The 13963-nt window shown below is 40.9% G+C and overlaps 1 protein-coding gene across 2 annotated transcripts in view; it reads left to right on the top strand.

Annotated features, from left to right (window-relative positions):
* The window catches only part of chchd6a (coiled-coil-helix-coiled-coil-helix domain containing 6a), a 74790-nt gene that overhangs the window by 26278 nt on the left and 34549 nt on the right, over window positions 1–13963 (top strand). For both annotated transcript variants that reach the window (XM_005931500.1, XM_042224565.1), the window contains one exon: window positions 2504–2587. In XM_005931500.1, the coding sequence (XP_005931562.1) occupies window positions 2504–2587 (84 nt within the window). The remainder of the gene's footprint in view (window positions 1–2503; window positions 2588–13963) is intronic.

Raw genomic sequence — 13963 nt, forward strand, 5'->3', positions numbered from 1 at the left:
ACAATGATTGTATGCACTTGTTTTTTTGCACAGGGTAAGAACGTTTCCGTGCACGTGTTGGTAAATAAGGCCCATCGTCTTTGCAGCTTTTCTTGCATTTCTCTTGTGTCTCATGTCTCTTTTGCGAGCTATGCTCCCTTTTCCATTTTTCTGTCTGCTCTATGTCTCCAACACAAGTTTTTTTTTTTTAATTAATTTTTTTTCTGCTCTCATTTAGTCACTGTGGTGTAGATTTGCATGTGTATGCATGTCTGTCAGCATGCTTGCACTAAATTGCACTTGTTCATGTTTCTTTGTGTGTAACTGCCATCTTGCAGCTTCAAAACTACTTGTAAATAACATGGTTGGATGTAAGATGGTGCTTATGGGAGGGAATAAAAGAGAATCCATGGGTGAATAAACAGAGGGGTGCAGGTGAAAAGAAATAAAAGATAAAAGTCTGATTTGAGAGCTGTGATTATATATGGCATTTTTTTTTCTTTTTGCTTAATCGATACCTTAAAGCTGGACTTTGCACAGAGAAAGGACAGAGAACTTGTGTGTACCTGTATCACTGATGTTGCAGGGACACATCTGTTTACACTGTCACACTGTGAAGACTCTATTTTCTTGGAGACAAAATCGTGTCCCCATCTTGAGGCTGTTAAATCTTAGATTTAGAAGATATGTTAACTTTTTTTTTTACTGTACTAAGTCATATGCTGGTCTGTACTGCATTCATTTGCCAGTGCTGTATTTGTACAGTGGTGTCCAAGAGACTCAGACCAGATCAAGACAAAACAGAGAACATATTCATCCATCCACTTTCTGACACTTATCTAGGGTCGGGGGGCAGCAGTCTATTCATAGTAGCTCAGACCTCCTTTTCCCCAGCTTCCTCCTCCAGGCATTTCAAAGCCATGTCCTAGGCCTGCCCCAGGGCCTCCCCCTGGTAGGATATGCCCAGAACACTTCACTCAGGAGGTGCCCAGCAGGCATCCTAGTCATATATCTGAACTCTCTCACCCCTCCCTCCCCCATTCCCTCTCTAAGGGAGAGCAGAGCTGCCTTTCAGGGGAAGCATTACAATCTCATTCACAGAGTCTGACTCAAGTAAATAAAATGGGAGCCACTGTTCACCCATCACAAGTATGGCTGTGCCCCAGGTTTCCAGCTGAACATGGCTTGCTATACTTTCAAAGTAAGAATAAGAGGCAGAGTGCCCGAAGTTGGATTGTTATTCTAAGCAAGGATTTCTCAGCATCGAATAATGTAGAGGTGAAATGTATCTACTTGAAGCTAACTAATTATCTTATCTTGTTTTGTCCATACAAAAACATAATTGATCACAAGCGCAAGGGAGATATATGTGGGCTGTTTCTTGGCTACAGGAACTGACTCCACAAGAATATATGATGTAATGCATTAATTAGTAAGCTTTCAAAGTATTTTTGGTGTCAAACTGTCCTTCAGTGGGTTAAAACTGTTGCATCCAAGGGACAGCTAGCCAGACTAGGAGTGACCGCTTAATCAACATGTTCATCAAAATTCTTTTTATGGAAAGATCAAACAACAGCTTCGGGACAGACATAGATTTTGCTGAATGAAGGCTGCAAATTTAGAGGACGTGCCTAATCTGGAGTTTGATATCTGCCACAAAGTGACTCCACGGAGTAGATGTAGTACTTCCATGTAGTTTCCATCTTTTGAGAGAGATTCACAATGCAGCAACATAATGAACCCAAGCATACCATACACACCGGTCCTGGTGCTTCTTGACCTTTGCAAGAAATACAGGCACCTGAATCTGACCCCAAAGAAAATTTAGAGTATTTGGACACTGAGGGGATGCACGAATGCACGACAGCAGCAGAACTCAAGCAGTCACTGGTTAACAGGAGGAAGGGGACTTTTTAGTAATTTTTCACAATACAAGCACTTTTTGCTAGAAGGTCCTGAGTTTTACTCCACCATCTGTCCGAGACTTTTGTGTGGCATGTTCTCCCTGTGGGTTCTCTCCAGGTACTCTAGCTTTCTCCCACTGTCCAAATACATGCATTTACTGGTGTTAGGTTAAATAGTGATTCTAAAATGCCCATAGGTGTAAATATGGCTGTGAATTGTTGTCTGTCTCTCTGTATTAGCCCCAAAGACTTCAAAGAAACCACAAAAAGCCAAAAATTGACAAAACATTTATGACCATGATAAGTGTTGGTAACCTTTTTTTCATAGCTGTATAAACTACAAGTTAGGTTACTAGTATTTTTATGTTAAATGATAACAACATATCTTTCCATGTCAGTTACATTGATTTTCTGATTTTAAATTTCAATATGATACAACAGCATTAACATAACTTTTTTCTTCTCTCCTCTCCCATTGATCTTAACTTGTAGCAAAACAATGCCTAAAATGTTATAACTATAATCTAAAATAATCTAAGTAAGTTTATCCTGGATTCCATGTTTTGTTTTTTTTTTTCATCCACTGTTCTGTTTGCATGCATGTGTATTTTTACTTGCAGGTTCAGCATCTGCAGAAGAAAGACTCACAGCTGAAAGCACTGGATGCCTTCTACAAGGAGCAACTGGCACAACTGGAGAAGAGGGTAAAACATTTGCACAATCACACAACTAACACATAAACAGGTTTCGAGCAGCATCATTTTAGGTTTCACTGGCTTTTAAAAAGTCACATGTTATATAGGTGTACAGACATGGGCAGACTTGATGTACACACATACATAAATATGGTCGAGCAACCAGAATTCAGTCAGTTGTTTTTTTTTTCTTTTTTGTGTCCCGTTTGGATCTTTAGCCATCAGAATTGTTGTCTTAAGGCCAAGAATTCAGTCAGTTAAGTGACTTTGGTGCATCAACATGGCAATAAAAGGTGGAGTCGGCCTGCTATTAGTTTTGGACTGGGCCAAGTTGTAATAAAAAGATGATTAACTGTAATAACTCTGCAACACTGTTGTTGCCATAGATGTTAAGGAGAAATTAAAATGCATATTAAGCAGAAACAAAAAATCTGAAATTCCTCCACAAATGGTGACCTGGTTGCTATAGGATGGCAGTTTACTGCAAAATGACATAAGCTCTTGGCAAGTTTGTTTTTATATAGGCATGTAACCAGAATACAACCAGCTGACTTTATTGCAAAGAGACCTAACATAGATAAGTTGGCACAGACAGACTCAGACTGCTTGCAACCCTTGGTCAATCTGCCTGAGCGATTAGTCTGAGTCAGATTTGGAGACGGCTTCCCACCAGATGACCTGTGCAGTTGCCATGCACTTGAATGGGTGGTTGCACAGACAGTGTTGGAAATGGTCAACCTCTGCGTGACCACTTGGCGAATGGCGATCGCAAAAAAATTCAATCCAATCACCAAGCAACCAATTTTTCCTCATTGCAATGAGCTTGCCATTCGCTTTTTACTCTAGCGCAGTGGTTCCCAAACTTGGGCTGGGCCCCCCCTTTGTTTTACAGAAAAATGTTCGCGCCCCGTCCTCGCGGGCGCGCACACACACATCCTCCAACCACACACACCCATATTTTACTCAATTGCGGTTTATTTCACACCTCAAACATTTAGTAAATAATTAAGCAAATACAAGTAATCTGCAGGTAGTAAGAAAATAAACTCTTTTACGCTACGTCCACACCTACACGGGCATTTTTGAAAACGCAGCTGTTTCGTCCACACGTAAACAGCTTTTCGAATCACCGAAAACTGAGATTTTTTTTAAAACTCCTTTTTTGCGTTTACGTGTGGACGAAGAATACAGAGTTCGTCACACAACGTCAAAGGTATGTGCCTTTTTCACGTCAGCTGTGCTCCACGTTATTGCTTACATGAGAGGAATTGCAGAATGGCAGATAAACAGTATTTTGTCTCCATCTTCAGGTTTTACACTCTTACATATAAACACGCAGTTACTGTCCCTCCATTTAGAAAGGCAGAGGCGTCACAGTGTGATTATTTTACATGTAGTTGTTTTTTTTTCTGTGCAATAATGTTCAACATTGCTATCACACATTTTTCAAAAAAATGCCTCTCTGTGCAAAATGGGTTCAAAAACATAAACAGCTGTGGGATACTGTTTGTCCGTGATTTGAACCGGGGGAACAAATCGTGGCAGGATCAGCCTGATATTATTTGTATCCCACTGTAACTTTACTGTATGAAGAGCTAACATCTCCAAAATGTCAGGAATAGTTAGTCATTACAAGAAGTGTTTGTGAACTAAAAATCACGAATGTGGGACACTGTTTGCCCGTGATTTGAAGAGCCCAGCGCTGCTCCCGACGCAGGAAAAACCAATTCTGCAGGGGAGACCTACCTCGGCACTTGTGCAGGTGAAACCAAAGGGAAGATATGCTTCACCATATTTTCTAGTCTTTGGCTTAAAAGGAAGTTGGTTTGGAAACATATTCAGCGATGCTTCATCTCCTGCTTTGCGTTTGTGTGGGCGCCCCGTGCCAGCAGTGTCCAAGCGTTGTTTTTGTTTTGTTTTTTTTCCCTTTTCATGCCGCGCCCCCCCTGCAATGGTACTGCGCCCCCCCTAGGGGGCGGACCCCACACTTTGGGAAGGTCTGCTCTAGCGTGAGTGAGCCATTATGAAAATCATGTGCTGAAGCATGAGCACGAAGTGGAAACACACTTTTATGTGGACATATTCAACAATATGATCCGCACGAATGCATATATTTACTCAGCAGCAACATTGTGACAGACAGTAAATTGATATAAATGATCTCCCAGGTTTGTGAGCAAACAAATGCATCTACAGTAGATTTAACCTGACTGATACAGCGGAATTCAATGCACAAAAAGTGTGTAGCAGAAGCACTCCACCAGGTGTATCCGTAAATGTGATTCAAAAAAGGAAACAAATTTGAGCCAGCCTGAGTATCTCCAGAGAGCCCTTACAAGCCCTTGCGTTGCCTTTCATCTTTCGGTCTGACATTTGCCAGGCAGAAGAGGTGTGGTTTCAAGTTAAATCTCGGCCTCACCAGGCGCCACACAAAAAGGACCTTTTCGCGGTCTCTCTGGGAGAAGCACTCCTCTGTACTTCAGACTGACAAGACCTTTATAGGACATTATGTGTAAAATCCAAGTATTATGTTCTGTTTACCATGGATAATTCAAGCTTGACGGGGACAGGGTGGTGGCAGTAGACAGAGCCACATGGGACAACTGTAACATTGGAGTGTCATCATTCCCCTGTGGCTGAGTGGACACTTTACAGCCACTCTGTTGCTGTGTTACATTTTCTTTTGTTTATTTGTGATTGCTAATTGAGATTTATTTTCTGTTTTCCAAGTTTGGAATAGGTGGTCCTTTAGTTTTAAAGATTTGTGAGCATTTGTGTGGTTGTATGCATGTGAGTAAAGGTTATGTTTAGTGCGCCATAAGCCACAATAAGCTGATAGAGTCACTGACTTGGGCAATAGGCAAGGCAAGTTTATTTACATAGCACAATTCAACAGCAAGGTGATTCAAAGTGCTTTACAGAGACATTAAAAAATAAAAACAAATAAAAAATATGATTTAAAATGGGGGGGGGGGAACAGTAGATAAAATCAGTAGTTAAAATGTAAGTTTTGAAATTTAAGCTTAAAAGTAAAACAGTGTGGATTTGGTGCTTTATTCAAATGCAGCTGAGAACAGGTGAGTCTTCAACCTGGAATTTAATAAACTGAGTGTTTCAGCTGATATGAGGCTTTCTGGGAGTTTGTTCCAGATATATGGAGCATAAAAGCTGAATGCAGCTTCTCCATGTCTGGTTGTGACTCTGGGAATTGATAAAAAAAAAAATAGGCTTTTTTCTGCTTGGTTAAATCTGAAGTTAGGGATTTTTTTTAAAAACCAGAAGTCCAATTCTTTCTGGCTAGCCTCTTTGCTGAAGACAAGTAAAAAGGACAAGAAAGAGTTCTTTCTTTCTTTTTCCCGATTGTGTTCCTGCCTAGTTTAAATAACAGAAGGACAAACGCAAGCAGGCTTAAACCACCACAGCACAAAATCTGTATTCCATTTACCACGCAGTCAACCTAAATAATCATTTATTACCTTGATGAATAGTCTCTACACATATTTGAATTAGCCACACACAGAGGTCTTGGGTTCAGATGCTTGGCTATTTGTGTTAGTCTCATTAGTAACAGGTTGGGTTTGCAGAGGGAGTAGAAGAGTGGCAGGCTGGCATACGGGTGGCACAAGCTGTGTTTACTGTAGAGCTTAGGATGTTTACAGACAGTCCTCAATGTGTGGGCATGTGCGTCAGGGAAAGGAAGAGGGAGATGTTTTGCATGCATACTGTATATTCAGGTGGATGTGTGCAGTATATGTAAATTCACGGGTCTATCTGAAAGCTCAGTGTGTTTGCAGACTACACCAGCAGTCACATAAGAGACTGGTCAAAGTGTTCTCGATGCTTGATGTTCAGTTTTCAGTAGATGTGAATTAAGCGAAGCTTAGCTAGGTTTATGTTAATACATTTATGTACATTTCATATGTGCCGAGAAATTAAAAGAAGGATTTGTTTGTCATTTGCAAATACCGGAGTGGTGTAAGATCAAGCACTCACAATGGTTATGACTATTAATATCTTTGAACATACTCTGGAAATGGATTTGTCAAATACAAAATGTTTGTCATGTAGCTTAGTCTCAGTTTTCGGTGACAAAGAAATAAAATTGCTAAAATATTTACTATAGGGTATTGCTTTTGCTTTTAAAGACACAAAACATAGTATTTGAACTTTAACTGACCCTAAAAGTCTTGTTTCATCTTAACGAATTGCTCAAGAAAAATCATTTGCCACTATTTTGACAATGTCAGGAGCGACTTAACTGGATAACCTGATTGAAGTGCGTCTGTCTTTCATTTGAGAAAATCAATACTAACTTTTATCTGCCGTGGAAGCATATATTTTGTTAGTTCGGTAAGCACTTTTTAATATCTCCCTAATTCTTCCTTTATTTCCCCCCTTCCTATTTCTCTCACTGGTGGTCTTGCACTCTCTGTCACACTCTCCTGTCACAGTATGGAGTATTGTTTGAAGCTGGTGGAAATAGAGCATACAGAAGGAGATAATAATCCTCCTCCAAGTCTGACAGGTTGCTTGACAGGCTGTCAGCAGGGGCCTCTATGTAGTGCACCAGAAATATCTGCACACTTAAACGCACACTCACTGCTTCACTCCAAATCATTCCAAAGGCAGTACCTTTATTCCTGGCCAAACAGAGGCGAGAGAATATTTCGGACGGCATGCACACAGACACACACTGCTGTGTTTTCATTATTTCAGAGGACAGTACATCGACTTTGATTCATTCTCTGGAGATTTACCATAACCCTACATCTAACGTGTTAGCTGGTCATGCTAGCAATGAACGTTGCCTTCTTAATGAAATAAATTTACAATATTAGAACTTTTTTTCTAGACATTTTTTTATAACAGATTTTCATGACAGATTTATATCCCCACAGCAGGTGGAATATAAGCGCACACATATGCAGGTGTAAACCTATAGATCTTTATACATATACACCCACATTGACGCGTACTGTATGTGTGATCCTAGCCCAATGGAGCTGTGCTGCTGTTCTGATCAGACCTCGAGTACTGCATTAAAAAAAAAACCTCCGCTTTTTTGCTGTGTTGCACTTTCTTATGGAAACACATACACTCTGGGCCTTATGTAAACCAAGTCTAACTTTAACGCTTTCATCCTGCGAAAAGCTGTCTGCTCAATATGCGGCAGCGAGGGCTTCGGATCTGCTTATTAGTTGAGCTTGTTTGCAGTATTTCCACTGAGGCTGCTTCCATCTGGAGATGAAGATAGCAGTTTCATAATGAGTTAATGTTACTAAACATTGCAGAGTTGTGGTTAACATTCCAGTTGCCTCATTATTCTTCCTGAGCAAAAGGAGCACTGCTATAACTGTGGTAAACACACACCATTAAATCCAGCCAGCAACATTCAAGTATGCAGTGTCCAGAAGAAGGCATAGTGAGACTGAAAAAGTAGAAAAATGATTCAAATAAATGTTTTTTCTTTTCTTTGTTTTTGTTTTGCAAACTTTGGTTGTTGACTAAATGTTACATGCTGTGCTTTTATTCTGTATTATGTTATATAACCATTCAGAGAAGGTGGTAAATTACACAAGGATATAACACGGAGTAGAACACGATCCCCAATTATTAAATAAAATATCTAATACATATATTTTAAATGTTTTTGGAAAACATTTTAGCTGAATTTAACATTTGTAGCTTTTTGTGTGATATGATCCCGCTATTAAAACAGCTGTAGCTGTACAGCTGCATAACACTAGGGTTATAGTCGTTTTGAGACCGTGGGACCACCCAGATTATTCCGACCATATGCAGCAAACTTGCCATCATTTTGACCTCGTCATGTAACAACAGCAGCAGTGATGAAGAAGATCAGGTTAATTTTATCAGTATAAGTAAGATTTCACCGAATAAGTATGTACGCTATAGGGCTTTTTTTTAGTTTTGCAATGTTTTAAAACAATTTTGTTATAGGTAGCAAAGTTAAAATGTACATTAGAATTCATTATACAGCTTGTAATAAACAAAGGATGCAAACATATCTAAATAAACAACATGTTCTTAGGTAAGCTGGCTTGCTGCCTTTGTTGTTTGTTTTACATTAAATTCTATGTGATCAAAATGACATGCTCAGCGGTTCTACGTGTAAGTGGTTGAATTTATTTATTTTCCCCTCCTGCTTGCATAGAGGTTGCCTTGATGTTTTTACTCTAGTGTGACTGAGCCATTAGAATCTGAGCAGTTGAAAGAAGTACAAATCATTCCCAAACATTGCCCTTACTCACATATAGACAACAGCAAGAGATGGTTTGCTTTAAGTGCATTCTCAAGATTAGCAACTATTACTTTTAGTGTTTGTGCTGACCAGGAGACCCGCTCTGAATCCACTGAATGCAAACCTGTTCTGTTCCCACATAGATGACAAAATATATTTATTTAAAGATATAGGTCACACATACATGTGCATATAAAGAAAATGTCATGTAGGCCCACACATAGTCCAGGGTTAATGGTGTGAAACCATTAAAGATTATTTTGTGTTGTTCAGTGAATGCTGTTGCTGCTCTCAGATCAGTGTAACATGAAGTGGGAGTGTGTGTGGGTTAAAAGACTGCTTGTTTTACAGGTGGATCAAAGGGTGTGTGTTGTGTGTGTGTGTGAAGAGTAATTTTGCCACCTACTTCTGGATCAGTGTTTGTGATATCTCCTGGTATAGAAAGAAAAAGCATCTACATAACTGCGTTTGACTTCAGTGTTCCCTATCCACCAAATTTAAGAAATATGTTCCCATAGTTACGGGGGTAGTTGTAAACATGTGTAGACAGCTGGGGAAAATGGCTGCAATCATCATCAGCAGAGAAGCACAAATCTGTTTGGACTGATGACAGTAAAGTACAGCTGTTGCCACCTTTCACAGCTAACAAGCCTGTTGGCTCACCACTGTTATTTATTCTTTTTATCCCTGTGCCATGCATATGTGTGTGTTCTCCTCAATTCTATACACAGCCGACATTTTTGCCAACGCAGTTTAGATGGAAAAGATGCAAAAAAAAAGAGGAAGAGATGCTTTTAATAAACTGCAGCATTGGTGCGATTTTGAGGCCAGCTATTCAGGCTGAAGTACAGAAGAAAAACTGACAAAAGGTTGCTGGGTTGGAATGGTGTACAGGACAGAGAGCAAGTGAACATAATGAGCAACCTATTGGGAAAAAAAAGGGTAAATGGCAATTAAAGCTTCAGGTGGCCTGTTAGTTGTAGCCAAATCCCTTAAAACTGAATGACGCAGATTTAGCTGTGTCAAATCCTGTCAGTCTGTGAAACATTTTAAGTTGATTGCTCCAGTTTTTTGGTTCTTGAAAAAATACTTGACTTAAATACTTGGATATCATGAAAATGAAAACTCATTTTGAAGATTTTAACAATAGTTGATCAGAGTTGCATGAAGTTTGTTGTTTTTTTGTTTTTTTTACCAGGATTTTGTTTTAATGTGAGCTACCACTAGCCGGTGGCAGTAATGCACATATACTAAAGTAAATTGTTTGCCAACCCCCAGTTAAACAACACGAATGGATGTACCATGCAGTACTTCCTGGTGTAGATTCCATATGGATATAATTTCCACATCTGAAAAGTAAATCCAGTGTGGAATAACTTTAGACTTTATTTAATAATAATAATGGATTGCATTTATATAGCGCTTTTCGAGACCCTCAAAGCGCTTTACAATACCACTATTCATTCACTCTCACATTCATACACTGGTGGAAGGCAGCTACAGTTGTAGCCACAGCTGCCCTGGGGCAGACTGACAGAAGCGAGGCTGCCATATCGCGCCATCGGCCCCTCTGGCCAACACCAGTAGGCGGTAGGTGAAGTGTCTTGCCCATGGACACAACGACCAAGGACAGAGCATGGGATCGAACCGCGCAACCTTCCGGTTACAAGATGAGCTTCCCAACCCCCTGAACAATGGTTGCCCTGCATTTTTATGAGTTTAAGGCCTCATTGACTAATTCCAAGTCTTACTGAATACAACATGATGGTTTCTTTTCTTTTTATTGTAATAGTCTTGTTAGAATCAACGAGGAGGTTAAAGTGTAAGAAACAATAAGCTCATGTTCTCTGGTCCTACTACAGTGTGCATACAGTGAGCAGTTTAACCTGTAAAATGTTTTATTTTATTTTAAACTGATCGTGGCCTGTCTTCCTGTTATAGCTGCTAAAATCACCTTGTGGAAACTGTCAGTGGTATCGCTTGTTAGGACACATATTCTACTTACTATACGTTTGTTATAAACTTCACAGTTTATTCATTTTTGTTTTGTTTGTTGTTGTTGTTGTTTTTTTTCTTAAATCCTTTCAATTTTGGTTCAAAATTAATGGAAATACAAACTGAAATCTGTTGCTCAGTCTAACCAGTTGATAGAAGCTAATACACGCTTTATAGCTGGTTAGAATTAAGTTGAAATATAAAGGTAAAAAAAATAGGGTGGGGTCAATTATGGTTCAGTAAAAATGGATTTTGACATAGTCTTGACTAAATCAGAATCAGAATCAGAAAGGGTTTTATTGCCAAATGTTGAGCAGGTTTACAACATTAGGAAATTGCTGCGGTGCTTCAGTGCAAACATACTGTCATAAATTAGCTTAAATAGACATGAAAATAAAAATAAGAATAAGAATTAAAAGTGCTAAGTAGATAGATATATACATGAGTGCAGGTGGTGATCAGTGCCAAACATGGAATGATGCAGTGAACACAGCGTAGGGTCATGTGTTAGTGGTGGGAACAGTCATACGGTTATTGTTCATGTGTCCAACAGCAGAGGGGAAGAAACTGTTCTTATGGCGAGAGGTTCTGGTGCGAATGGACCGGAGCCTCCTGCCTGAGGGGAGCAGGTCAAACAGACTGTGTCCAGGGTGAGAAGGGTCAGCTGAGATCCGAGCTGCACGCCGCAATGTCCTGGAGGTGTACAGGTCCTGCAGAGATGGGAGTCTGCAGCCAATCACCTTCTCAGCAGAGCGCACAACACGCTGCAGTCTCTGTTTGTCCCTGATAGTGGCTCCAGCGTACCACACGGTGATGGAGGAGGTGAGGATGGACTCGATGATTGCAGTGTAGAACTGCATCATCGTCCGTGTTGGCAGGTTGAATTTCTTCAGCTGCCTCAGGAAGTACATCCTCTGCTGGGCTTTCTTGATGACGGAGGTGATGGTGGGCTCCCACTTCAGGTCCTGGGTGATGGTGGTACCCAGGAAGCGGAATGAGTCCACAGAGGTGATGGGGGTGTCAGTCAGGATGATGGGGGGGAGTGGGGCTGTGTGCTTCCTGAAGTCCACAATAATCTCCACTGTCTTCTGGGCATTCAGCACCAGGTTGTTGTGGCTGCACCAGGACACCAGACGTTCAACCTCCCTCCTGTAGGCAGACTCATCCCCGTCCGAGATGAGTCCCAATAACGGTGGTGTCATCTGCAAACTTGATTAGCTTGACAGACTGGTGGGTGGAGGTGCAGCAGTTGGTGTACAGGGAGAAGAGCAGAGGAGAAAGAACACAGCCCTGAGGGGAGCCGGTGCTGATGGTCCGGGAGTCCGAGACATTCTTTCCCAGCCTCACATGCTGCTTCCTGTCCGTCAGGAAGTCAGTGATCCACCGGCAGATGGGATCAGGCACATTCATCTGGGAAAGCTTGCCTTGGAGATGGTCTGGAAGGATGGTGTTGAAGGCAGAGCTGAAGTCCACAAACAGGATCCTGGCGTAGGTTCCTGGGGAGTCCAGATGCTGCAGGATGAAGTGTAGGGCCATGTTGATGGCGTCATCTACAGACCTGTTGGCTCTGTATGCAAACTGCAGGGGGTCCAGGAGGGGGGCCGTGAGGGTCTTGAGATAGGAGAGAACCAGGCGCTCAAATGACTTCATGACCACAGATGTCAGAGCCACGGGTCTGTAGTCATTTAGTCCAGTGATCCTAGGTTTCTTGGGGACAGGGATTATGTTCTGAATAGTGCAACCAGTGTTTGAGAATTTTGCTTTCAACTTAAGCAAAATTGGTGGATTGCTTTGCAGCTAGTGTCATGTCATCACGTCATCTTGGCAAGCACAGTTAAACAGTATGTTTGAGTTAATCACCGATGATAATGAAGGAATGATGAATGGTGGAAAGCAACTCCAATATTATGCTTAATCTGTGGAAGGAGGGGAAAACACATGTTTGGAAGAAAAAATGGAGTGGAGGAAGGATGGTAATGAGAAGGAAGGAGAATGATGACAGTTAAGCAGTGGTGTAAGGAAAAAGAAAAGCAGGTGCTGGAAAATAACTCCCTTTATACCATGGTCCAGGTGAATACTTGATTTTTGCTGCAGGGTGTCTTTTGACAACAGGGACACAAATGATTACAATTTCTTACAGCGCAACACAATGCTAACATCAGATTAGTTACAAAAATGAGAGACTTTGAACTGATCCTCAGAAATCGTTTGCTGTCCACAGCTACTTTATGCTGAATGGGGAAAATCTCTCCTGTAGTTCATTAAATCCTTGCAGCCATCTGACGCAGCAGTACGGATATATTGATAAACCTGCTGCCTGTGATTCAAGATGCTACACTGAAACCCATGTCTACTATGCCAGGCCAACAACGCTGTGTTTCTTGCTTCAGTCACAAGAAGTGCCATTGATTGCTTTGAAATAAACATGTTTCTGTACACTTCAAATAGATATTTTTACCCATTTATGCTGAAGATAGTGATAGATATACTTGAATTTTATTGAAGTTTTTTTAGAGGCGCTCATACTCGCTGATGACAAACTGATGAGGTACATTTGATTAGCAGCAGCTGATTGCTTCTTACCCTCTTAATTCCTGTGGTTATTCCTATAGTTTTTCACATGACTGTATGATCATGCTGAGCCCAACTCTGTACTAAATAAATGTCAGGCCAAAATATTTCTCCCCTCTTTATTTCCTGCTACTTACCTTCATGCCTTCTGCTGCTTCTCTTTCTTTATTCTTGTCTTACCTTCTTTCTTGCCTTTTCTCGATTTCTTCCCTTCCATGCTTCCTTCCAAAGCTGGTACAGCTTGCTGGGTAAATATTTGTGGGGGATACAGGGTGCTGGAAGGCCTAAGCTGGGAGGATCAGCAGAGGAGAGGCTGCAGTTGTTGTGGATTAGCTGCTTGTTTTGTTATAATACCACTGTCTGCTTGCCTGGGTTTTGGTACTCACCAGGCAAGCTGCGAAATCAGAAATCACGATTTCTTGAAAAATGTATGAGTAATGCAGCTCATCACTGCTAGGCTTTAGTTCCACTTAAAGAGGCTGGAATCACAAAAAATAGGACCTTTATGTGAAGGTAATGCTATCTAATGGAAGTCAGACTCCTAAGTTTGAACTTGG

This window comes from Haplochromis burtoni, unplaced genomic scaffold (genome assembly GCF_018398535.1).
Source record: "Haplochromis burtoni strain Fernald_Lab_line unplaced genomic scaffold, NCSU_Asbu1 Contig_141, whole genome shotgun sequence".
Classification (NCBI taxonomy): Eukaryota; Metazoa; Chordata; class Actinopteri; order Cichliformes; family Cichlidae; genus Haplochromis; species Haplochromis burtoni.